General features: G+C 48.3%; 1 protein-coding gene across 2 annotated transcripts in view; it reads left to right on the top strand.

The window, feature by feature from the left end:
- The window catches only part of COLQ (collagen like tail subunit of asymmetric acetylcholinesterase), a 59,441-nt gene extending 34,307 nt beyond the window's left edge, over nt 1-25,134 (top strand). For both annotated transcript variants that reach the window (XM_027061878.2, XM_027061879.2), the window contains exons 6-17: nt 1,144-1,206; nt 2,927-2,989; nt 3,390-3,416; nt 4,066-4,110; nt 4,299-4,334; nt 7,544-7,624; nt 12,507-12,612; nt 18,399-18,538; nt 19,428-19,547; nt 19,930-20,050; nt 21,420-21,522; nt 23,453-25,134. In XM_027061878.2, the coding sequence (XP_026917679.1) occupies nt 1,144-1,206; nt 2,927-2,989; nt 3,390-3,416; nt 4,066-4,110; nt 4,299-4,334; nt 7,544-7,624; nt 12,507-12,612; nt 18,399-18,538; nt 19,428-19,547; nt 19,930-20,050; nt 21,420-21,522; nt 23,453-23,522 (975 nt within the window). In that variant the 3' untranslated portion in view covers nt 23,523-25,134. The remainder of the gene's footprint in view (nt 1-1,143; nt 1,207-2,926; nt 2,990-3,389; nt 3,417-4,065; nt 4,111-4,298; nt 4,335-7,543; nt 7,625-12,506; nt 12,613-18,398; nt 18,539-19,427; nt 19,548-19,929; nt 20,051-21,419; nt 21,523-23,452) is intronic.
- The last annotated feature ends 296 nt before the right edge of the window (nt 25,135-25,430 follow it).

Here is a 25,430-nt window from a genome sequence, read left to right as displayed (position 1 = left end):
CCTCAAGGACACAGATCACAGCTCCAGCCAAGGCACAGGGGTTATCTGAAGCGCTGGGCTGGAAAGCATTCTGGGATGGTCTTCATGCTCAGAACTAACGAGGGCCGTGATCAGTTAGTGATGTCTGCCATGAAAGTGGGAAAGAGTAGAAACGAGGACACGTGTTAGCATTTGTGATCTCCAGTTTAGGGGCTGAGCCTTCCACATGTCTAGTTAGGTTAACTGTGAAATTAGCCAGTGGGTGCAGAGGTTGAGATAGACCCCAGGTCCCCGCCCCCACTTCCTCTTGTAAGGTTTGCTCTTGCATGGCTCCTGGCTTAGGTTGGCCTCCCTAGAAGCAGAGGTAGAGACCACACGTGCCATGTAGAAGTGAACACATTAAGGGAGTTCTCTCAGAAGGATCCTGAGGGGAGGGGAAGCTGGATGGTGCCAGGGAAGAAGCCCAGCTTGGGTGTGGTGTCAGATGAAGTCCGTCTTCAGCCCCATTGCTAGGGGAGCTCTGGTGTGTGAACAGCACCACAGAGCTTGTCCTGTCCTGACGTAAGGGAGCTGGGTTATTGGCTGCAGGGAGAAGAGGTGCATGAATTGCCAGGCAGCTCCAATTGACCATTGGCAAATTCCACAATTACAGGTTGCAGGAATGCGTTGTGGCAGGAAGGCAGGTAGCCACTGGGGGGATGGGCACAGTGAGCAAGTGAAAAAGATTTTGAGGGAATACCAACAGCATCTGCTGCTGTACCCCAAACAAAACCCCACCCCATTCCATGCCATATCCTTGGGAAGAACCTGTTGGAATGCAAGGAACATTTGGGTGAGTGGGCAGGTGAGTGGAGGTCATAAGCCAAGAAGTTTAGAATCCCTTCTCTATCACCGTCCTTCACCGCACCCCCCCCACCCCTGCACCTTCCATTTCTTGAGTAGAATAAGAGCTTATGTGTTGACATAATATAACACCAAACTCTTTAACTTATGTGTAAGTGACCCAACCTTCTAGGCTATCAGTCACTGGAGGGTGGGGATGAAGGACCTAGAAGCCATGCTTAAGGGCCCCACAGTCCCCTGTGAGCTCCCAAAACAAATCTCATTTCCTGGAAGGAAGGAAACAAACCCAGTTGTCCTGACTTTTGTTGTTCATTTTTGAAGGGTAGACCTGGCCCCCCGGGTGTTCCTGGCATGCCTGGGCCAGTCGGCCCTGAAGGACCCAGGGTAAGTATGGCACACTTTCAGGGTTCATGTGGTATCAGAACATGAGGGGGGATGTCAGCCCCCCGGCCTTTGGCACATAGTGAAACTTGTTTCCTTAAGAGGAGGAGGATGAAGAAAGGACGAGGACTGCCCAGAGGTCCCCAAACACTTGGGGACCTTTACTTGAACTATAAGACCTTGGCCCGTCCAGCAGCTCTGCTCCTATGAGCGGGGGTGGGGGGGAGAATTGAAGGGCCGCTCCCCTCTTTCACAGGGACCCCGGTTCTCCTTTGTCCTCAGAGGTAGCCTGAAATTCTTTGGTTTCCCTGAGATGACCCACGAGGTGCTTGTGTCTGGAAAGCTGTGCGGGAGTTGGGGGGTTGAGGGTGATGGGCACTGGCCAGCTGGAAAGACTGAAATCCTGCATTTAGCTAAGCTAAATGCTGATGAAATCCCTTCTTCACACAGATGATGGAAAGCTGACACATCCACACCCATACCTTTGTTTATATTCTTCTCCCTTTGGTCAGAGACTATTGGGTGCAGATTTGACCTGCAGAAATCAGGGATGGGCAGGTGAATGTCACTATCTGCTCTGATTCAGTCACCAGCTGTATTTATTACACAGGATAGAAAACTGTGTTCCCAGTCCTCTTAGGAAAAGTCCCAAGGATATTTTTCCAAAAATCTACTTTATAGGTCTGAACTGTCCACTATGGCAGCAATTACCCATATGTGGCTACTGAGCCCTTAAAGTGTGGCTGGTACAACTGAGGAACTGAATTTTTTATTTTAATGTAAGTTTGAATTTAAAAACCTTTACTCAGTTCAGTTATTTGAAAATATGAAGGCATGTTTATAGCAACTTGAATGTGTGACTCTGCTGTTTCAGTATAAATTTTATGAAATCTAAATACAGATCGAGTATTTTGGATGAAAATTTAATGCCTGAATTGAGATATAATTTAAATATAAAATACACAACAGATTTAAAATATCTATTCTAAAAATCAGATTGTAAAATATCTCATTAATTTATATTGATTATATGTTTAAATGATAATCAGATTAAATAAAATATATTAAAGTTGATTTCACCTGTTTTACTTTTTACCTGTTTTACTTTTAATGTAACTTCTAAAAAAAATTCAAAAGTATGTGGCTCATCTTATATTTCTACTTTTCAGCACAGAGGGTGCTGAAAGTTCCAACTACAAACCATTCTGAGGGGCAACAGAGCCCACCCATGAGTCTTAGCCCCCTGTCTCCGTAATGCATGCCCAGAGGCTGATGTTCACTCTGTTTGACTGCAAACCTAGGGTGAGAATATATGAAAATGCCTGAAAGGCCCTCCCTATGCAGAGCATAAAACAGGTGAAGTTTTCTGGGGTGTTGACATTTAGTCCTGTGAGGCCCGATGCCCCCATGCTCTCTCCCCGCCCTCTCAAAACCTACTCCAGGAAAAGATCAAGCATTTGTAGCATATTAGCATTTCGTTTGGAGATCTGCATTGCCTTGGGCAATTTCATTTTACGTTTAATCTCAAATACCAGAACGAAGTGTGAACTATGGAGCCTTGAACCCCTGGGAGCGAGCAAGGGAGCATGTGGGGTCCTCAGATTCACAAGCCAGCCCCAATGCCCCTAGTTCCATCATGATCTTGCCCATGATTTTCCTGGTTCTGTTTCTCTAGTAAATGTCACCGTTGGTCCTTTTCCCCATCTTCTTCTGATTCCCCCAGGGTGAAAAAGGTGACCTGGGTGTGATGGGCTTGCCAGGGTCAAGAGGACCAATGGGCTTCAAGGTCAGTGTGTTGGTCCAGACGGACATTCCCGGCTCTTCTCACTAAGGCTCTGGAGCAGCTGCTGTCCACAAAGATGGGGGATTGGGTGGGGCTGCTGTCCTGGGCTTGGGGAGTGTCACAGATACCAGAAAGCCCAGTGCCAGAGTGCTTGTCTTTACCAGCCCTTTGGGGGACATCATGCCTGGGGTGCAGGGGCATAGGGATGTCCTTCCTGTTATTCTCCTGGGCAGGGAGGGTCAAGCTTCTGAACAACAAGGCAGATGGAAAACTTTGTTCAGGCCTTTGGGGGTAAGAAAAGCAATGTTCTTTTTAGGCCTGGTATAAACATAACCCTAAGGGACATCTTTGTGTTTACTGCTACATAGGGTGAATCGTAAATGCACCTTTTGCTTTCTTTTAGGGCTACCCTGGATCCAGAGGGGAAAAGGTTAGTGCTTGTCTCCCATGGCTTCCCAGAGCCTGGTCTGGGCTATTGACTCTGGGGTCAGTGATGAGCAGAAGACAGGCCCAGGTTTCTCTTAAGTTAGCACCTATAGTGACCATTCCTAGATATCCCCCTGTCCTTTGTCATTGGACTGAGAGAGCAGGGAAGGGCCTCCCAAGGCAGGGCGAGTAGGTTAGGGAGGAGCTCCCAGTGGAGGTAGAGGCCCCTCACGTGGAGCAGATTAGTAGCTGAAGTCTGTACTGGTGGAGGGGAAACACAGCCTGCCTATGGGGCACTGGAGGGAGATGGTTGGTGTTGTCTGTAGACCAAGCTTCTACCACACAACTTTCTCATCTGTCAGAAACCAAACCAAGTAAAAAAAATCCAGCCAGAACCTGGGGACAAATTTCCCACAGGAGGAGAGAGGATCTGGGACCCAGAATTTTCTGCGAGTTGTCTTTTATTAATGCAAGGGTCTTTGTGGTCCAAATAAAAGGTAGACCACAAAACATTCCTTCCCTGAGCAAGTCACCTGAAGCCTACTTCTTTGCCTGTAAATGAGTGTGTTGGCTTAGGGAGCTTTCGTTTTGAAACTCTCCAGTTTTACCCCAGGGTATTAACTCTTTGATTCCCTCCTGTGGTTTCCTCCTAGGGATCCAGAGGTGAAAGGGGTGACTTGGGTCCCAAAGGAGAAAAGGTAATGGCCTTTGCGTGGAATGATAAACTACAGAGGAAATGGCAGCCCTTGCCCACCGCCATCTTGTGGGCTGTCCTACTGACTGACTGACTGATGGCTCTATCTTGAGAACAGCTGACCACACTCTTCCACAGCCCTTTCAAGCACTATCTCAGAGGCAGTCACTATGTGTGTTGCTCTCTTCACAGGGTTTCCCGGGATTTCCTGGAATGTTGGGGCAGAAAGTAAGTACTTAGAAGTAGTAAAAATAGGCCTCAGTAATAAATTGGACCTTCTTAGCACCACAAAAAGAGCTCTGGGCAGGGAAAGTGGGTTTCGTCGTGGAAGGTTTTGGTTTAGAAGGGGAGCAGGTTGCTGTGCATGTTGGTGAGAGGATGACCGCATGGTCTGAGACCTCCCTCCAGTTCAGTGGGAGGGAAAGGATGCCCCGTCTGGGTAGAGAGGCCTTTCTTTGCATTTCCTGCCTCTTAGAGGGCCATGGTAATGTTCAGAAGCAGCAAGCGTCAGACAGTTGGATCAGATCTGAGCTGCAGTGGTTGAGGGCCCCAGCGCGAAGCACAGGCATCTTTGGCCTAATGCCTTTGTTGAAGACCCTCAACCTAGACCCTCTTGGAGGGCAGTACGTGTACTGTCAGAGGCACACAGAGCTATTTTAACTGGGTGACAACAACCCATTTTTATTTGCATTTTTTCATTTAAATAGTTAGCTATTTAGTGGGATTTCATGGATATCTTGCTGGGAACAAGTCTTAATAAAAATGGGAGTTCATTCAGTTGACTTTAAAAAATATCCAGCAACTAACAGTAGAGTGGTGTGCCGATATGACAAAAATTGTGGAAGTGGCAAGTGACTAATAGATTTCTGGAACCTTTTACTTAGGGCCAGGGTCTAGAAAGAAAGGGGGGTGGTGAGAGGAGGTGTTGGGATAAAGAGAGCATGCATAAATGTCCCCTCAGAACAACTGTATCTAACATAGTAACTTGTAACAGGGGTTCCTCATGCTTAAGGTGTTGGCCTGGGAGATGGTCATTTTCACCTGAGCCTCAGAGAATAGTATTCTTCAAACATGCAAATACATGCTTTCTTAGAATTCTAATTGTCTTTCAAATTTATCTTAAAGTTTTCTTTTTCCAACTTGAATTAACAATTTTTATCTGACCTGCTGTCAGTAGAGCTTGCTTGCTTATGTATTTGTTTGTTTATTTATAATGTTCACTTATTTTTGAGAGACACAGTGACAGAGTGAGAGCAGGGAAGGAGCAGAGAGAGAGGGAGACACAGAATCTGAAGCAGGCTCCAGGCTCTGAGCTGTCAGCACAGAGCCCGACATGGGGCTTGAACCCATGAACTGTGAGATCATGACCCGAGCCGAAGTCGGATGCTTAACCGACTGAGCCACCCAGGTGCCCCGAGCATATTTAAATAATGTCAGTCATCTGCCATTAATTTATTATTATTTACCACTGCCTTAAGCTGTCAAAAAACTGTTCCTGCTATTCCCTAGGTGGAGTGTTGGATTAAAAATAATTACATAAACAAATTAAAGGAAACATTAAAAGAGAAAAAACTAATCTGATTTAAAAATATTAGGCTAGGTTTTCATTCAGTGCAACAGTGAACATCAAAGAATAATAAATTACTGTGGAATTAAGTATGACAGCTGGCCTCTGCACCATTTACTAGGCTTGCCATGTAGAGTTCTCTTTCCCTTTCATGGCAGGCTGTTTTAAGACAGAGATGATATGATAATGGTAATTAGGTCTTAGAAATTAGATCAAGAACGTACTGTCTGCTTTCAGTTGATGAAGAGAGGGGCCACACTTCCTTCTGCCAATCTTTAAAAAAAACAAAAAACTTACACTGTTTATGCTGCTGTTTTCTCCAAGCCAAACAAAACACCCCCTGACCTCCTCTAAACAACCAAGGAAAATGGTTCATACATCTGCATAGCCATGTAGAATCCACGCCATTCTCCCACACTCCCTTTCTGTCCAGATGCTGGAGGACATGACAGGTTGCCAGGAAATCAGAGGTTTAAGGACAGTTCTTGATGTGGCAAGAGTTGATGGCTTGGGTAGGGGCCAATTTGTTACGTTGGCCGAGGGACCAATCATTTCAGAGCTGTATTCTTGATCCTTACTCTTTATTAGTATTTCCTGAAATTTTCTATTATGTTATACCTCCTCTGACTTCCATGTGAAGAGCCCACTGGGTGTTTATTGTTCTGAGTGCCTGGAGCAGCTCTTTATGGACACTGGATGCTGACTGACCGAAACTCCCCCGGTTGCTGTTGCTAAAGTTAGCTTGTTGGTGGTGCGTTCTGGGCTGTGGAAGGATAACTGGAGGTGGGAATGGTGTTCTGTAGGCTCCGTCACCCAAATAAACAGGAAGTGGTCCTGGAATCCTAGCAGTACACGAGGAAAGAGAGAAACTATAGTGGAAAAATGGGTTTTACAAAAGGTTGGCCTTAAACTATGGAATTCTTCAATTGGTGCATTTGGTTCTGATTGTTCAAAGTAGGGCTTTTCAATTAGAAGTATTGCTTCCAGGGGCACCTGGGTGGCTCAGTCGGTTAAGCGTCCAACTTCGGCTCAGGTCATGATCTCACAGCTTGTGAGTTCGAGCCCCGCGTCGGGCTCTGTGCTGACAGCTCGGAGCCTGGAGCCTGCTTCTGCCTCTGTGTCTTCCTCTCTCTCTCTCTGTCCCTACCCTGCTTGTGCTCTCTGTCTCTCATAAATGAATAAATGTTAAAAAAAAAAAAAAAAAAAAGAAGAAGAGGAAGTATTGCTTCCATGCCTTTTGTAGTTATTGAGCATTTGAATATATGTCTGGAACATTTTCCCCATGGTTTTCATCTAAATCAAATGAAAGTGAGCTAGAACTGAAACCAGTTTTTACAGAAGAGTAGGGAAGTGTATAACCTTACATAAAGGTCCTTACGTGAGCAGAAACTTCCCAAAGATGATAGTTGTCAAAACTGTGTCCAATCATTCAAAAACTCACAGATTTGAATTTGTGATAAAAACAAAACACAGTACAACATAAAATTGCAACTAAAAGAGAAAGCATCTTCCCCTGGCAGCTTGCAGCATCACAGGCATACATATCACGGAAATGCAAGAATCTCCTACTTTGGCTGTTTGGGATGGTGATTTGGGACACCAAAATATGTGGCGCCCAGGAGCTGTCTGTCTTGGAGAATAAATAACCCACCCAGGGTAATCTTTCCTTTCTCTTCCTTGAAAAATCTATCCACCTTTCACATGACCTCATCACTTTCCCAGTCTCTCAGACTGTCCGACTGGAAAAGGTCTGGAACGATCAAGTGCACTGCCCTCATGACCAATGATTGGTCTGTCTACAGACGGACCTACAGAGGAGTGCCTGCTCCACATGCACAGATTCCTCTCTCCTTCTCTTTCTTCTTTCCAGGGTGAAATGGGTCCAAAGGGTGAGCCTGGGATAGCAGGACACAGGGGACCCAGAGGAAGACCAGGAAAACGAGGCAAGCAGGTAAGGATCCCAGTGCTTACCAGGCTCCTGAGGTCATTCCCTCCTGATGTAGGCAGATGGGGTAGAGAGGCAGACAGGTGGAGCCAATCAGCATAGGCACAGTCCCCAACGTCCTCTAGGCTGGTGGGCAGAAAGAGCACCACTTCCAGGAGCTCCTGCTTCTCTAGGCTAACCGAGGTTTGAAGCAGATGGGCTAGAATGCTCCGTTCAAACTGTGTCCAAGGCCAGAAGCAGGAGTGGATCTTTGCTTCATACGAACAGGTCTACCTTAACCACAGCAACTGGGAATGGAAGCCAGATCTTGTTGTTTACCCAGAAAACTTGCTTTTTGCCTCAGTGCTCCAGACACAAATGGAGTTTGGGGGAATATCCAAATATTTGCTTGCTGTTGAAAGGTCTTCTGAGTCTCAACAATAGAGTGGTTTTTCCCTACTCGGGCCCCTGAGCTGTAAGTGACTCTCTTTATGGGCACTATCAAGGGCGTGGGGAAATTGTTCATTCTGAACGCTCCCTGGTCAGCAGGCACTTGTGATGTGAGAGGGAGAGGAAAGATGAAGGCACATTTGCCTGAGCTGCCTTTAGAGCTGTATTGAGTGCCTCGGAGAAGCTTCTTGTCTTTTGTCTAATGGACAGGCATCATTCCTTTACTTTTTTGGTTGTCTGTCTGTAGGCTTTTCACCTCTTTTTCCATTATAAATGTAATATGTGATCATCACAGAAAACTTGGAAAATTCAGAAAAGTAGAAGGGAAATCATCTGAAGACCTAACACCCAGACATAACCCTGTTACCATTTTGGTGTGTTTTCTTCCAGTATTATTTCTTTGTGAACTTTCTGGTTGTTTGTTTCTTTTATATCCAATATCTAGTTGTTGTATCCTAAAACTTTAACTTAAAGTCACACATTTTTGCACATTCCTGCACATATTTATTAAGCTCTTTTAAATGTCTGCATTGCATTTTGTAAATGAGTAAAGCAGTAGACTGCTTGGACAAGAGAGGCCTAACTAAAATTATATACAGATGCTGAGAGGTGAATATCTTTGGGCACAAACCTTTTTCCATTCTTATGTTTTTATTCTTTTCTTAGGCTGGGTCCATGGTTCTCAAACTTTAGCTTATATCAGAATCACTTAGGGGGCTGATTCGATACAGATTTCTCCGCCCCAGGTGCAGTGGTTGTAGTTCCAAGTTTGCCTCCTATTGTCCCCCGCACCTAGGCCTTATTTTTTAGAGCATCTGATGTAATTGACCTGGCATGGGGCTTTAGAATGGGTTGTTGTGGGGTTTTTTGTTTTTTGTTTTAAAGCTCTCTATATGATTCTAATATGTAGCCAACGTTCAGAACAATGGTCACAGTGTGAAGCCAATTCTGGTCTTTTCCAAGTGAACTTAGGAATGACACAGGCTCCAACCCCAGATAATACAAATTCCATTATAACTTTTGAAGTCGTAATAGTCCAGTTCAGTTTTCGAGGTTTTACGATGGCTGGCATGTCCATGACTTCACAATGATGCCACAGATACCAATGTCCTAAAACCTAGGCTCAGAAAAAGGAGAAAAAAAAAGGGAAAATCTTTTTCTTCCTTACTGCTCATCCCATGCAGAAGGCTTTATGCTTGAAGTTCTAGAAGGCTTCTGTGCTTCTAGTGCCCTTCTGGGGTGGTATTTGTCTTTTCCTGGTGAAGGCTGGAGCCAAGACGGCTATTTTTTGACACTGTTGAGAATGATTCGGTTGGGACATTCTTCAAACTACACCAGCGCCATGTGTGGGAGCTCAGAGAAATGAGCTCATCGTTCCTACAAGATGTTATAAACAAGCTGAGTGTGCTCTGAACCCTCACTGCCTGTCTAGTCAGCAGATACTTGGGTTGTTAGCTTTGGGAGCCTGCCATCGTGGTTTTTTTTTTTTTTAACATTTATTTATTTTTATTATTTTAACGTTTATTTACTTTTGAGACAGAGAGAGACAGAGCATGAACAGGGAAGGGTCAGAGAGAGGGGGAGACACAGAATCTGAAACAGGCTCCAGGCTCTGAGCCGTCAGCACAGAGGCCGACGCAGGGCTCAGGCTTACGGACCACGAGATCATGAGCTGAGCCGAAGTCGGACGCTTAACCGACTGAGCCACCCAGGCTCCCTAACGTTTATTTATTATTGAGAGACAGAGAGACACAGAGCATGAGCAGGGGAGGGGCGGGGAGATGGAGGGGCACAGAATCTGAAGCAGGCTCCGACCTGTCAGCACAGAGCCCGACGCGGGGCTCAAACTCACGAACCGCGAGATCATGACCTGAGCCAGAAGTCAGACACTTAACCAACTGAGCCACCCAGGCGCCCCTGTTGTTGTTTTTTTTTTTTTTTTTTTTAAATCATGAATTAGTTTCCTAGCATAGAGTCTTATACACCAAGTGTTGTCAGGCCAGTGGTGCTAAGAGTTTCTGGAGGTTAATGTAAGTCAATCCAACTCCTGGAATCAGAGGTCCAGAAGGGACTTCAGGAGATTAGAATTTCACAGCCAGAAGGATTTTAGAGAACACCTCATCTCTGTCTAGTCACAAGGAACCTAAGGGCCAGGGAAGTAGAGTGATCCCCAGCCAAGTGAACTTCCAAGCCAGCACTGGAACTTAGAGAGTTGAGACCTGCTTCTCCCCACACACCTTCTCTCTTCACCTTCATGCTTCAGCGCTTGCTTTAAACCAGGCTCAGGGAAACAGCTCTTGACTCTATGATACAAATCTTCAGTTAAGGAGACAGAGCAGCTTCTTTGAGAGGGATCACCAAATTTTATGGCAGTAAAGGAATAAACAACGCCTTTCCTGGAAAGCGCTGCTCAGTGAGTCCTGCTCATAGAGATATGGCTTGTTCTGAACAAATGACAGATATGCAGAATAATCCATTATTGCTGGTGTCAGAATCAAGGAGTACCTTCCAGCCCCTTCAAGCTGTGGCATTTCCTATGCTCATAGATGATGTGGCTTTTAGAAAAACAAGCCTTAACTGTGGCTATATTAAGATGGTGTGACCTCCTTTGCTATTCTGGGACCCATCTTAGTTACCAAACTTCAGCTTGGGCCAAGGATTAAGAACTCCTTCCATCAGGATGGAATTGGAAATAAACTCTGCCCTTATAGGTCCCATATTAGGACTTTAAGAACTCCTATGAATGAATGAATGAATGAATGAATGAATAAATACAACAAAAGAATTTAAGAAGTCCTTGGACATTGTCAAGAGGTTCCCCAGAGCCATGTTGACAAGGCAGCAGGCCACATGTCACTGTTGTGATTGAAAAGGAGTGCCCTGCCTGCCTGCTTCCCAGACTTGGGGAAGATTATGTTTCATTACATGGGCAAGCTTGCCAAGGCACAAGTGTACAAAGGGGATCCAGGTCAAAGATGTCGTGCATCAATCACTGTCCAGTTTAGCACCAGCATACGAACACACAGTAAGCAAATTGTGGAGGGGAAGAATCTACAGATCTTGGTTTCTAGGGTCATTCCTAAGAGCAGCCCTAAGGAGGGAATCTTCACTCTTGACCCTCTCAGAAGAGGCAGCAAAGAGAACATCCTATGTGGAATGGCTACAGCTACAGGTGTGGCTCTCTTTAAGGAATTAGGCCTTTTCTAGCCATGTGAAAAAGATGAAAGCAGACTAGCTGCTGTGATCATCAGCTTGGCTTCCTTAGCCCTTGGTTCTGTGCAAAGCGGTTTTTCACCTCTGAGATCTTTGTTAGCCTCACAACAAAGCTGCGAAGGTGTGTGCTTACTGGCCCCATTTTACAGATGAGAAAAAAGGCACAAAGCAATGACGTGAGTTACCCAGGGTCTCATGGCCAACGTGAAAATCCAGGTCTCTTGACTTCCAGCTCACCAGAACTGCTTCCCCTTTGTGTTTTCATTATCTTCCTCCTCCCTCATTTAATCTGGGGAAGAGAGGTGAGCAAGACAAATTCAGGCCCAGAGGGAGCTTATGTCTCATGGAGAGACATTGATGAAAGGACCACACAAATATTGGTGCATTTCTGACCTGGATAAAAGCCTGGAAGGAAAGAGGCCCAGTTCTGAGAGCCTGTGACCGGGAGAACTGACTTAGTCTGGCAAGGCCAGGGAAGGCTGTGCTGCAGTGACATTTTACGTGAGAGCTAAAGGCTGCGGTTAACAAGGCAGAGGAGTGGAGAGCGAGTTGGGGCAGAGAGGAGGGGGGAAAAAAAAGGCATGATGCCCTTGAAGACCAAAAACACCAAAAGGCTGGAACGTGACTAGAAAGGCCAGCCATACAGGCCTTTGTAGGTGAAATAAGGATCTGGGTCTTTATCCTGAGAGCAACAGAAATTCATTCGACGGAAACAGGTCTTGTGGTAAAAGAAAAATGGTCTTGGTGAGCAAGCAGAGCCCTGAGGTTAGGCCCAAGTCTGCTGCCTCAATGCTAGGTGACTTAATGTACATCTCTGCTCTTTCCTGAGCCTCTGTTTCCTTCTCTGCCCCGTGAGAGGAGTGGGTTGGATTGGTTCCTTTCAGCAGTCAGTGCCATGTTTCCAGAATAGAGCAAGAAGTAATGTCTACAAACTTGTAACCATCACAATCTCAAATGTCACTTTCCCTGAGCTTTTTTTTTTTTTTTTTTTTTAAGTAGACTCCATGCCCACTGTGGGGCTTGAACTCACGACTCTGAGATCAAAAGTCACACGCTCTACCAGCTGAGCCAGCCAGGTGCCCCTGCCCTGAGCTTTTTAGGAGTTTGGGGGTCAGGGCTTCTGGGGCTGAATCCTGCTCTGGGCTCCTGCTCCAAAGTGCAAGGTGGTCCCTGATTTAGACATAAATGGGGAAAGAAGTTTGCCATGTCATGTTGTCATAACAGGCTCTGCCTTTCTCTCTGTCAGGGGCAGAAGGGAGATAGTGGAGTAATGGGCCCACCAGGCAAGCCTGGGCCTTCTGGTCAACCTGGCCGTCCAGGTCCCCCAGGCCCCCCGGGCCCCCCATCCGCAGGTAAGAGCCATACTGCTTCACTTGATCCACAGTGTTGCCCTCCTGGCCAACCTCCCCACAGAGGGCATAGCAGAGGTCTGCCTTGTGTTTTGAGTTAGAAACTACCAGAGATGCTTTTAATATATTTATAATTTCTCCATAGCTTGGCTCATTCAACTTCTACACAAGAGAGATGAACAATATCCTGACTCTGTTGTAGCATTTTGGAGAACAAATAGAGGAGGAAAAAAAAAAAACATAATTACATTGGTGATGTCATTTATACTTCAAGTGAAAAATAACAGGCGCATTTTTCATCAACTAACACCTTTTTCTAGAAAAGCCGTTCATGGCTCCAAGCAATTTACTTAATCCTAGAAGTAAAGATGATGTGGCCGATTTTTCTATCTTATGTGGTGTCGTGAAAGCGTCCTTGTTGGTTTACGCTGAATATACAAAGAAACCCTGAAAAGAAATCAAAGTCTGCCATCGAAGAGGGCATAGATACACTGCTTGTTTACCTTGTTTAATTTGATGCGCTAAACCCGTTAGTTTGTTCCCTCGTCAGCTCCAAATATGGCCTTTCAGAGCACATTTCCTGCATAAACACAGCATCTCTAGGTCTGAGAAGACTCTTTACTATGTAGGGTTCTTGGCTCTCAGTTATACACACAGAAACAAAACAATTGGTATTACAATTTTGTTCTTAACTTAAAATGAAGGCATTTTAAAATTCTACCGTGTACTTTTCCTCCCTGGGTCTATGGGAATATATTCACAACCATGTAATGCGATGGTCTAGAAATGTCATAATTTGTTCGCTCCTTTCAACCAAATTAAAGCTGGTTCTGAGATTCTAACCTTCTGGGATGCCAGGAAAATTCCATCTCAGGTATTAAGAGGTTCTCTCCACTCCTCTAACTACCTAAAAAGATTTGGGCAAAGATCCTGGGGACTATGGCAGAAAAACATCAGGGGAGTTCCCTCCAGCCTTTGATCTGCCCTGTTCACCTCTGAGATGCCTGCTATCCCAGGCCACGTGGTCCAAGGGTGCCTGGTGACTGCCATCTTCATGTCATGCTCGGGTATCGGAACATTTCCAAGCCTGGTCCCTGTGGTTCAGTTTCCCAAGAAGTCCCATAGCTGTTCCTTCTGAGACCTTCCTTACCTTATCTCCAAAACACAGGGGGTCCCTCTCTCTCCATGTCTGGAGTCATCTCCCCTCTTCTGACCTCCAGCGCCTTTCTTCTCATATTCCTCATGCACCGCCACCCGTCTCAGGAGCTTTTTTCTTCTGAGAACAGAGGGCAGAAAGGCATAAGTCTTCACACAGTACCTGTTTTCGGCAAGGGCAAGAAAGCACAAAATCTTGCTACCTCCTTGAAATTGGGAGAGGAAAAAGTGAGAAAACAAATGTCAGTTAGTACGACAATAAGTTATCTTGCCGCACCTATTTCTGTGCTGTTAAGGGAACTAGATTGGAGATGCATCCTGGGCCATGTGTCCATGCCCCACAGTCTGTTTCTGGGAATTGACTTGACAATCCCTATGGGGGTCCTTCCAACTACACTTGACCCTCGAAAAATGTGGAGGTTAGGGGCGCCAACCCCAGCACAGTTGAAAATCCACATATAAGCTCCTGAATCCCCCCAAACTTAACTACTAATAGCCTGCTGTTGACTGGAAGCCTTCCTGATGGCAGTGGATTAACATATACTTTGTGTGTTATATGTGTCATATACAGTAAGCTTACAAGAAAGGAAGCTAGAGAAAAGAAATGTTATTAAGAAAATCACAAACAAGAGAAAATGCATTTATAGTACTGTGCTGTAAAAAATCTGCATCTAAGAGGACCCATGCGGTTTAAACCCGTGTTGTTCAAGGGTCAGTTGAAGTCCTCTTCCTTGCTTCCGGCATGAGTAATGTTCCCCTCAAGGCCCAGGATCATGAGCTGCCAGCCCCAGGGACCAAGAGCATGGCGCAAGGCCTGAGTTTTCTTTGGGGAGGACTCTCTTGGCCCTTGAGGTATTTAAGCAGTTCACAAAACTGAGGAGAGTAGCCAGGATCTTGGGGAGCGGTGTGGATGCAAAGAGAGGTCATTAGGCCAGCCCTCTGGTCCACCCGATGAAACCGTCTTCTTCTGTCAAAGCCCTCTCTTCAGTAAGGCCTTCCTTGGTCCCTAACAGGATGGGTCTCCTTTCCCTGGGCCCAAGTACATATTGCCTCTCTGCTATGGCCCTTCAATGATAACTTTTCTGCAGATGTGTTTCATCTTCCTTCTAGATAGCAAGTCCTCGAGGCAGTGTCGATGGCCGGTCAGCTTTACCATCCCATGACACCTGGCAGGTGGGCGGGGCAGGGCTGTGCACCACAAGCACTCGCAGACATGGGCCATTTTGGTTCTCAGGCTGTCCCCCTCGGGTGATTGCATAGCAGGCAAGCAGGATGCAGTCCATTTCTGACTCAGGTCCCCTTCCTGTGCCTTCCTATGAGTCACTTCCTTTCTGGGGAGCCTCCCAGAGTGAAGGGGCTAAAGAAAATGGGGCAATCATCCTGCTCTTTGGAAACTTTTTTTTTTGAGGGGGACAGGGTGCAGGGTAGGGAAAGAAGAGGAGGGAGGAATTTAAAAGATAACTTAACCTGGACCTGGGGCCAGTTGGATAATTGTCAAGAATGGGAACAGGCCCCAGAAGTGATTCCTGAGACTATCTCTGGAGTCTGATAAAAGTCCCACACCCACTCAGGACAAATACATGTCGTATCTGCGCCCAAGATTCTGCACACTGCTTCCCAGAGTTCCAGAACCCCTGCCCCAGATCCATCTTAGAATGTCTTTGGGCTCTGTGAACCACAAGTCAAACAACCCTGGTCTTATCCAGCCCTCCCTTTATAGAAAAGAACTTTGAACCTCAGAGAAAAGGGACTTCCTGGAGGTCACAGAGCTGACCGGTGGTGGCCTTGCCCGGCCCAGAATCAGTCTGTGGCTCCTGGTCTAGAGACCCTTCCCACTTAGCCATGCAGCCTCTGCTGAGGCAGAGTAAGAGCTGGGGGTGATGTGGAGACTATTCTGTGGTCCCTCTGCCTCCTCGCAGATTCCCATGTGAGGCCTGCTCCCGCTGCACAGCCAGCAGCGATGGGAGGCAGTCTGGGCACAGATGGAGAGCCAGGTCTTCTGGCTCCACGGGACGATGGATCAGGCAGGCCCGCTGGACCAGCTCTGAGAGGCCGAGGTGGGGCCGTTCGAGTTGCTGTGCCCTTCAGTGGATCCTGGCAGGAAACAGGCAGGGGTAACAGATGCCCTCTGACAGCTGAGAGGAAGCGGCAGGGAAACTGCAGTGGCGGCAGGAAGCGGGCTCCCTGCCACATCCTGTCACCCTCTCTGGAGGCCACCTCTGGTTCTGGTGCCCAGAGCTGTGGGGCAGGACAGTGCTGGGGGGAGGTGGAGGGGGACCTTTTTATCACCCAAGTTACAGAGAAAGAGGTGCTAGGAGGTGGCCGAGGGAATCAAGGCAAAATGCCTCTAGGATGTGATTTGAAGTAACCAAATTACAAATCTGAGTGAGTCCTTCCTGCACCCAGACCGGGTATAAGTGAATCACTGTGGTACCTGGGAATTTCCAGCTTCCTGCAAGCATCAATATTCTTGGACTTTGTCTTTTGATGGCATAGTGTGAAGTCATACATGAATTCAAATCTCAGCCTCACCACTTATTGGCCGGACAGTGGGACCAACGCCTGACCCTCTCTGAGGCCATGGTTCTGGAGGAGTTGTTGGGGTCACAGAACCTTCTCCGATGCCACTCGCGCATCCTTGGTTACAGAACATTCCCACGTCAGTTTCCCCGGGGGTGATAATTACCCAGAGTATTCCTGGCCTGGTGGAGTCTGTGTCTTTCTGGGCTGTGCTGAAAACATCAGAACACGGGACTGGAGCTCCTCCTACAGCGTTGTACTCTTATTTCTTGTTCAAGCAACCACCACAACCTGGTATGAAATGTTGGCAATGCCCGCCCCCGCCCCAGCCCTCGAACTGGCATTCTTCTGATCTTGGACATATCTGTCCACCAGCTCAGGAAGGCTCAAGGTTGTGGGGAGGGTATTCCCATTGGGGTTTCTTCCTCTAGCTAAAGCTGCTTCTTTGGGCTCCTGACCAGACCTTTCCCCTGGAGTCATTTTACTTTCTGCCCTTCTGGAATCTGCCAGCTGTATCCCTAGTTGCTGGCTGCCTTGGGAAGTTATACAACCTGAAACCAGTGACTGGCCTCCAGACTTGTCCTTATTTTTCCAGGAGGAGGCATACTTCCTTCCTTCCTTTGTCAGTCTCTATGTTTCCTCTTTCCTCTCTCCCTGTTGGATGGCTCTTGCTCTCATTCTTTTCTGCCAACCGGGGTTTTTAAGCCTTTTCTGAAGACCTTTTCTTTCCAGTGAGTCTACATTCATTCATTCCATCATCAAGCATGTATCATGTCCCTACTGTGTATCCCACCCTTGTGAATGAAAACGGGTATCAACCTTGCCCTTGTGGAGCTTATATTCCACTGGGGGAGATTGACCTTGATCGGATAATCTCACAAGATACAAAATCGCAAACAGAGATAAGTGCTGTGAAGAAAAGGCATAGGGAACTATGACATTATCCAAGTGAACGTGCCAGAGTGCGAAGATTCAGAAGGCTTCCCTGCAGAAGTGATGAATCCAGATCAGGAGCTAGCTGGAAGGCACCTGAGGAAGGAGGGATGGAGGGTGAAGGAAGAATAATCTAGTAGGGAAATGGCTTGTGCAAAGACCGTTTCCTTAGACCAGCGTTCGCGACCTTAGTATACACTGGAATCATCTTGAGAGCTTTTAAAAGTATGGATGCCTGGGTTCTATTCTCTGCATTCTTAATGGAATTGGTCTGGACTGTGGCCTGGACATTAGGACCTTTAAAAGTCTAGGTGAAGACTACTGCCCAAGCAGATCACCCACATTGCAGGGAATACATTTCCTAATCATATATGTTCACGACACTCTTCTCAGTACCAGGGGAGAATAAGTAGGTGGAGCATTTTCAGGCATTCCATTTTCTTCCAGAAGGAATGAAAGAAACCCACCTTTAGATATTCCTTCGTAAAGATCTCACAAATAAGAAGAAAATAAAATGAATAAAAAAATAATAGAAGTTGTCAGCATTGTGTTCCTTAGATCCCTGTTAATAATAGTCTAAACAAAAAGGAGATTGTTTTTCTCATACGAGGAGGTCCAGAGAGGTCAACAATGGCTGACTTTGGTTCAGCTTCTAAGTGTCACCATCAGGGTCCCATGCCCCATGAGCCCCTGGTCTTTCCTGTATGTTGGCTTCTCTTCTCATACCTATTACCTCAGGGTTGCAGTGTGGCTGCTGCTGCACCAGGCATGTTGTCTGTCTTCTAGACAGGAAGAAGGAGGAAGCTAGGTCTCTCACCAGCTCTGTTTTTTCCTTATCAGGATAGACTTTCTCAGATGCTTACCCTTCTCCCATCACAGACCTTGCATGCAAGGTCATCTGGGAAGTAGAATGTCTGTCTGGTTTCCAAAGTATAGAGAAAGGGAACGGAGAGAATTGGGGAAGGTACCCCAACACCCGGTATGGTTAAGGGACCCACAGAGAACATCACTTCCTCCATATCTTGGATCAAAAGAGTCTCTTTAGACCTCTCCCCAGGGCCTACCCTAAGATGCTGTGGACTTTGACCTTCTTTCTGTTGTAAAGGTTGCTCACATCTCCCCGGGGCTGTTTGTTTTTCACTTCCTTTGCTCTAGTAACACAGCATTCTGTTGCTACCTAGGACAACTTGTGATGGGACCCAAAGGGGACAGAGGATTTCCCGGGCCTCCAGGAAGTTGTCTTTGTGGAACCCCTACGAATGTGAATAACCCCTCCTACAGGGAATCCATGTATGGGTCCAGCTCCCCTCATGTTCCTGTGGTAAGGCTCCTGGGAGAAAATCTGGTGGTTATCCATTAGGACCTCTCACCTGATCCTCCAAGAGCTTGTAAAAGCCTTTTAATAAACTGATTTCCTCATTATACCTGGTACGCACTCATTATAGGAAATTGGAAAACAAGGGAAAAATAAAAATCTAGGAAACCAAGTTGTCCATTTGGTTGTGGGTCCAACTTGAGGGTTTTTTTTTCTTTGTCTTTTTTTTAAGGACAAAAAATTATAGAAAATTTTAAGTAAATGCAAAAGCAGAACAAATAGTGTAATAAATCTCTATGTACCCTTCACCCAAATTCAACATGTATCAACTCCTGGTTAATCCTGTTTCCTCTTTATACCCACTCACTACTGCCCACCCTCCCTTGGATTATTTAGAGGTAACCCTGGACGTTAAGTCATCACTTGAATGGCTGCATAATCATCCATCCATCATGCGGCTGTGCTGTGATTTATTTAACCAGGGCCCTGTTGTTGGGTACTTGTACGGTGCTCCCAGGCTTTTCACTGATGTAAATAAAACCGTAATGAACACCTTTGAGTATACCAGTTTTGTTAAGACTCCTTTCCAGATGTTGAATTACTTGATTAGATGACATCATGTTTTTATTTAAGCCTCGGGAACATTTTAAATGTTAGAACATTTTTAAATTGTGGACATTCTTATTGCAAACCCAGACCTTAGGAACTGGGTTGAGAAGATGGGGGGATCAGGACATCCCTCCCGACTTCAGGAGGATCCCCGGCGTGTGATATGCAGACTCCCCCTCCCACTGTTAACCAGCCCAAGGATGGAGATTCTGTGTCCTCTTCCAGCTTTTCCCCTGACCCCTATAGAAGTGTTTTCTGGAATCCTCACCAGTGTGTTCTCTGGCAGATTTTTGTGGTCAACAACCAGGAGGAGCTCGACAGGCTGAACACCCAAAACGCCATTGCCTTCCGCAAAGATCAGAGATCTCTGTACTTCAAGGACAGCCTTGGCTGGCTCCCCATCCAGGTACCCTGAGGCAGACCCTCAGGACATACCCGAGGAAAGAAGGGCCACCGGTTGGGCCTAGCGCAGAGCTTTCTGCAGTCTGTCTCCGTGGAAGGGCTGGGCACGCTCCTCTTCTCTGCTTCTGAGCAGTTCTCTGTGCCCCCGCCCGCCACATAGGACCTCCTCTTGGAGGCAGGGTTCCAGGCGGTCTCCCATCCCCACACGGCCAGGATGCTGTCCTGATCTGGTCCAGCCTTCCCACCAAGTGCAGAGCTCTGGGCCATAGGAGAGGGGTGCCTTTCCCATCCGGGAGGAACCCCCCTGCCCAGACCCGGGGTCTCCATCCCAGTGCCAACAACCTGTCATGCCATCCCTAGTAACTGTCCTGTGTTTCTTTGGCCAGGTGACCCCTTTCCACCCTGTGGACTACACTGTGGACCACCGTGGCTCCTGCGGGGATGGAGTCCTGCAGCCCGGGGAGGAGTGTGATGACGGAAATGACGACGTGGGTGACAGCTGCATCAGTGAGTGGTGCCTGCCTTGGGGAGGGCCTGGATGAGGGAGGGCAAGCCCCTGGATGCCAGCTCTGGTGGGTTGGGGTGATCTCCAAGCCAGAGGGAGTACCCCTGGGCTGCTGTGGGGACGGCCCTCCCATTCAGGCCAAATGCTGACTTTTTACTGCCCACGCATATCGTTGTGGGTTAGTGTCAAGGGTCTTGCCCCTAGAGAAGCCACCAATCCCTCCTTTTCCCTGAATCCTACTTCTTGGCAAAGCCCACGTTCCAGTTCCCGTTCTTTATCAAAAGATAAAGGTGATACAGAGTGAAAGATGAAAGGGAGAAGCCAAGAATTTGCATCAGGACTTTTAGCAGATGGAGCCCTGGTGACAAAGGCCTTCCTAGGGGAAGCAGACTTCAGGCTGATGGGATGCTATGGGGACAGGCAGGCGGCACCGCACTGGAGGGTTTGCTTTCCTTCTTTTTTTAATCACGTGACAAAAACAGGAGGTGGTGTGTAAAGTGGGGGATTTGGAGCCGGACGGAGTAGAGTTCGAATGTTCCTAGAGGAGGCTCTCAGTGAGTGGGGAATGAAGGGCAGTTCACAGCTCAAGTCTCACTTTCCTCCACTGAAAATTGGCTGTGTCGGTACTGACAGCTCAGCTCTTTAGAGATGCTGTGAGCTGATGTGCGCCAGGTCGTCTGGGTGTAGTAAGGATTCAACATCCCTTCACTGAATGATTTTGAAGTCCTTGCTGTGAGGAGCCGGCCTGGCTGAGGGCCGGAGATGTGTAAATGAGCAGCGATGGGCACAGGGACCGAGAAGTGGCTGGATCTCTCTCTCTGTAGCTGTACTTGCCGGGACAGTTCCCAGGATGGTGATCCCCGGCATGCCCGCTTTGCCTGGAGTCCCTTCTGCCCCTGGTGCAGACAGAGTCAAATAGGAGATCACACAGCAGGAAGGAACCCCGTAAAAAGAGGGTCGTGGAAGTTCTCTGTAGACGAGAGCCGCCGTGGCCATCACTTGTGCCCAGTGCGCAGTCTCCTGACTCTCACTCCATCGGAACCCACGGTGTGTCCTGTGAAGGGGAGGTGGTGTCCACGCCCCAGGTTTGAGATAGAGATATTGAGGCTCAGGGAGGCCAAGGGGCCTGCTCTTGTTCTGTTGGCTAACAAGTAGCTGGAGTGGGCTGGAGCTTGGGTCTCCTTATTCTCTGGTGTGGGATTTGGGGGGGCAGGGGGGGCAGTCCCCGGATGCATCTGAAGCTTTATGGGAGTCTGCTTAAGAGGGTGCATGCTCTGGGTGGATCCTTTAGGCCACACAGTCCTTACAGGCTAAGGTAGGCCTGTCCCACCCCAGCACCCTCTCAGGGCTACACTCCCCTGTGTCCCTCAGGCTGTCACCGGGCCTACTGTGGAGATGGTCACCAGCACAAGGGAGTGGAGGACTGCGACGGCTCTGACTTTGGCCACCTGACCTGCGAGACCTATCTCCCTGGGTAGGAATCACCTCACGTGCTATTATGACACCCCTGCCTCCCTCTCTGCCTGCTTCCTCCTCTTTCCTTCACAAATACTTTTTTTAATGCTGATTATGTTCCTGGTACTTTCTAGACACTGAGGTATGGTGACAAATAGCACAACACATGGTCCCTGCTCACCTAAGGGAGACAAGCAACACACACATAACGACCACGTGCCCTCTGTGCCCTCTTAGGGTGCCTGAGTGCCTCTGAGGCCGAGCTGAGACAGAGAGTCACCAGCTCCATCCCGGACCCCTGGCAATCAGCAATCTCTACGTTCAGCTGTTGCCCCTGGGTGAGCAGCTCCCAATCCCAGTGGCTACCATGACCACATTAGTCTTCTGGAAAGTGGGTCTGGAGGAAGCCCAGTGGAGGATGGAGGTACCAGGGCATTTCCAAGAATCTAAGCACCTGAATTCTCTGCAACAACTCCGACCCCCAGGGCAGGACTATAGGTGCAGATGAGATCACACCACCATTAACATCTAATTTTGCTGGCTCATGACTGTTCCAAGAAAACCCCGGGAAGTTAGTACCCCCTTCAGGGACCCCTCTACTTCTATCTGGGACTCTCCAGTGGGTGTTCACATTGACCTCCACGGTTGACATCTCCCAAGCCAGCTGAAGGACACTGGGCCTATGAGATGCAAAACCATACCACATTCCCCCTAATCCTCACAGATGTGGAGTTGTATAGTGTTATAGGGAAAATGAGAAGGCTTTCCTCCCTAGTTCTGCTTCTCTGTTGGTTCCACAATGGATCGCTGGCCCTTCATACCTCCTAGGTCCCTCAGGAGTCCAGTCTCTTCAGCCTTTGCTTTCAGCCCTATTCCTCTGGTAAGCTTGGACCCAGGCCCTCAGCAGGGCTGGGAAATAGACACCAGTCCTGTCTTTCTGTCACCCCTCTGTCCACTGACTCTGTCCACCCCTCTGTCCTCTGTCCAAGGAATGGAAGGCATTCCTCAATGGAAGGCATTCTCCTCAATGCCCACCCCCAAACACACACCAGCGTCTCGAACCAGGCTGGGGGAACTACAGATCTGTAGTTCCAAAACTCCAAGCACTTTAGGCTTGGCCAGGACCTGACTGTATCTCTGTGTCTGTATGTACTGCCCTATCCCTGAAGTGCCCTATCCTCTGGCACTTGCCAGAGAGGTGGCAGGTCTGAGCTGATTGATGGCTTCATGGAGACAAGTCAGTGTAGATAACTGGACATGGAACACAGGACTGCATAGAGCCTGGGGCTTACCCACTGGTTCACTGTGGTTACTCATGTAATCTCTAGAGGCCTCAAGGGATGCTTGTGAATATGGGTATAATGTGTAACCATCATACATTAGCACTTGGGCTTACAGAGGTATAGGCTGTGCTGTCCAATCTGGTGGCCCCCGGCCACACATTGCTATTTAACTTCAAATTAATTAAGATTAAAAATGCAATTATTCATTCCTACTAACCTTATTTTAAGACCTCAGTAGATACACATGGCTAGAGGCTGCCGGACTGGACCGCACAGAAATAGAACATTTGCATCAGTACAGTATGACCAATGGATTGCGCCTGGAAACCTTTCAGGTCTTGAGAAGGGAGTGATTCTCTCAGAGATGCTGTGTTAAGAACATGGTTACCAACTCTTTCCACCCAGATCCCTCAGCTGGGCTCAAGGGGCAAAGCCGCAGAGGCCTGAACTCAACTGCCCCAAGCCTCTTACCCCAAGTGAGAATGAGAGCACTCTCTGGCAAACCCTGAGGCCCTTAGTGAGGTAGCAGTAGTGACAGCTGTCTGATGAGGGTGGACCAGAAGTCACCAGAGGTGGCCTCAGAACGTGCCTTGGTCCTGAGGCCTGGGCAGGAGCCGTCGTGCCCGCTGCCCTGCGCGCACCCTGACCCATATCTGCCCCCCTCAGGTCATATGGGGACCTGCAGTGCACCCCCTACTGCTACATCGACTCCACGTCCTGCCGCTACTTCACGTGAAGGGCCTTTGCGGAGAAGGCAGGCTGCATCCCACAGGATCGGCAGCAGCTTTTCCACCCTCATCAAATTGACTTCACACCCCCCGGTCCGGTTTCCGTCACCTTTGTGTGACAAAAATAAGGACGAGCTCTTGCTGCTAAGACATGCTTTTAACTCGGTCCAACCGGAAGAACTTAGGACCACTGCACCCTGTCTTCATCTGAGGTACCGGAGAACCTTCCACATGCCCCCGCTGGGAACCGTTTTCCCATTGCTACCATCCAGCCAAATCGCCGACCTACAGTGCCCTTTTTCTTCGGAATGTTACCAACCCAGACCGTGGACTTGGCTCACAACTGTTACCTACGCCTAGACCTGCAGGGCTTTTTGAATTTGTCGTCATCCCATCTGGGTCATGTGGTGGACAGGCCTCCCCACTCCTCTGACCTCTCCAGAAATGTGGGCATTCTCACCCGGGGCAGCCGGCCGTCAGGTCTCTCCAGGCCTGTGAACCACAAAGCAGGGAAATGAACCCGCCTTCTTGGAGTGGCTCCCAGCTCTGCACCCGCTGAGGAACCCCTCAACTGGCCACAGCCCAGCACAGCCTCATGTGGATGCAGCTCCCCCAAGAAGGGACCCAACTGTGAAAAAGCCCTGAGAAAGCCACCAAACCGGTGCTCTGCCCCTGGGAAAGGGCGGAGGCCCAGCTGGGTGCTCAGCTTGTGAACAGCAGAACAGTGGCCTTCCTGCTTCTCAGTGTTTCCCAAGAGGGTAGCTTCTATAGTTTCACCATCCCCAGCACCACCTTGACCTCGTGGCTCTCAGTACTTGGACCTCTGTCTTGTGAATGCCCCTTATGTCCATCTCTTGTTCAGGAGATTCACCACCAGAGGCTGTGGCTTCCTGAGCCTACACTTGGGCAGGCTTCTGGTGTTTCCGGTCCTTAGGAGAATGCCACCCCGGGTCTCCCCATGTGAGGCCCTACGACTGAATACCTGTTCTAGGCAGAGACCATTTCTGTCCTGAGCTCCAGCTCCTGGCTGCCTGCTGACTCCTGTGCACACCCTGTGACCTTCCCATTGTGTCTCTGGAGTGCAGAGCCTTGCCCTCGTGTGCCTGAGCCCCTCGTGTTTCTGCAGGGTCGTTAGTCTGGCATGACTGTGAGCTGCCTGGTACCACCATCTTTCCTGAGTGGGGCTGAGCTTTGTTTTGGAAAGATGTCTCCCCAGTGGCAGACCTCAAATGGGATTTCCTTGTTTGTTACCAGATGGAGGGAGGCTGTTGAGCTTTTGTACAGAGCACTTTAACGTGCCTGAGTCTTGGGGACTCAGCAGACAAGAGCTTCTGGCCCAGCGGGCCATCACTAGTGGTCTGTAGCAGATGGGATCAACCTGAAGGTGAGGTCTTCAGAGATGGGCTTCAGACAAGAGCTTCCGGCTCAGCGGGCTGTCACTAGCGGGTCTGTAGCAGATGGGATCAGCCCAAGGGTGAGGTCTTCGGAGATGGGCACATTGGCCAGCTGGGTTCCCCCAGGCTCTACTGCACACCTTGGGGGTGATGTTGCTCCCATGAAAGCTGCACCTTCATGCTGGGATCTCCGGATATCAAGAAATATAAGCGGTTTGTTTCCCCACTGTGGCTTTTTCTTCCCTGGGGGTTTTGGACCAGAGTCCCAGCATTACTGGTTGGAATGAGGGGTCTGAATTCACTGTTTCTGAGGCTCTGCAGAGGATTCTAGAATGTGGACCAGTCCCACTCAGAGACAAGGGAGGAAACGGAGGTTGAGAGATAGGGAGGGACTTAGCCAAAGTCACAGAGCCTGGTCTTGCTAACCTAGCCTCACCCCAGCCTTATTTTAGGACCCTGTTTAGAACGAGATGGCGTTCTGGCACTGCCCTTGGACCTGGCACGAGGGGCCCTGTCCTGGGT

This window comes from Acinonyx jubatus, chromosome C2 (assembly GCF_027475565.1).
Source record: "Acinonyx jubatus isolate Ajub_Pintada_27869175 chromosome C2, VMU_Ajub_asm_v1.0, whole genome shotgun sequence".
In the NCBI taxonomy this organism is placed as follows: domain Eukaryota; kingdom Metazoa; phylum Chordata; class Mammalia; order Carnivora; family Felidae; genus Acinonyx; species Acinonyx jubatus.
This window is presented reverse-complemented; position numbering and strand designations above follow the sequence as displayed.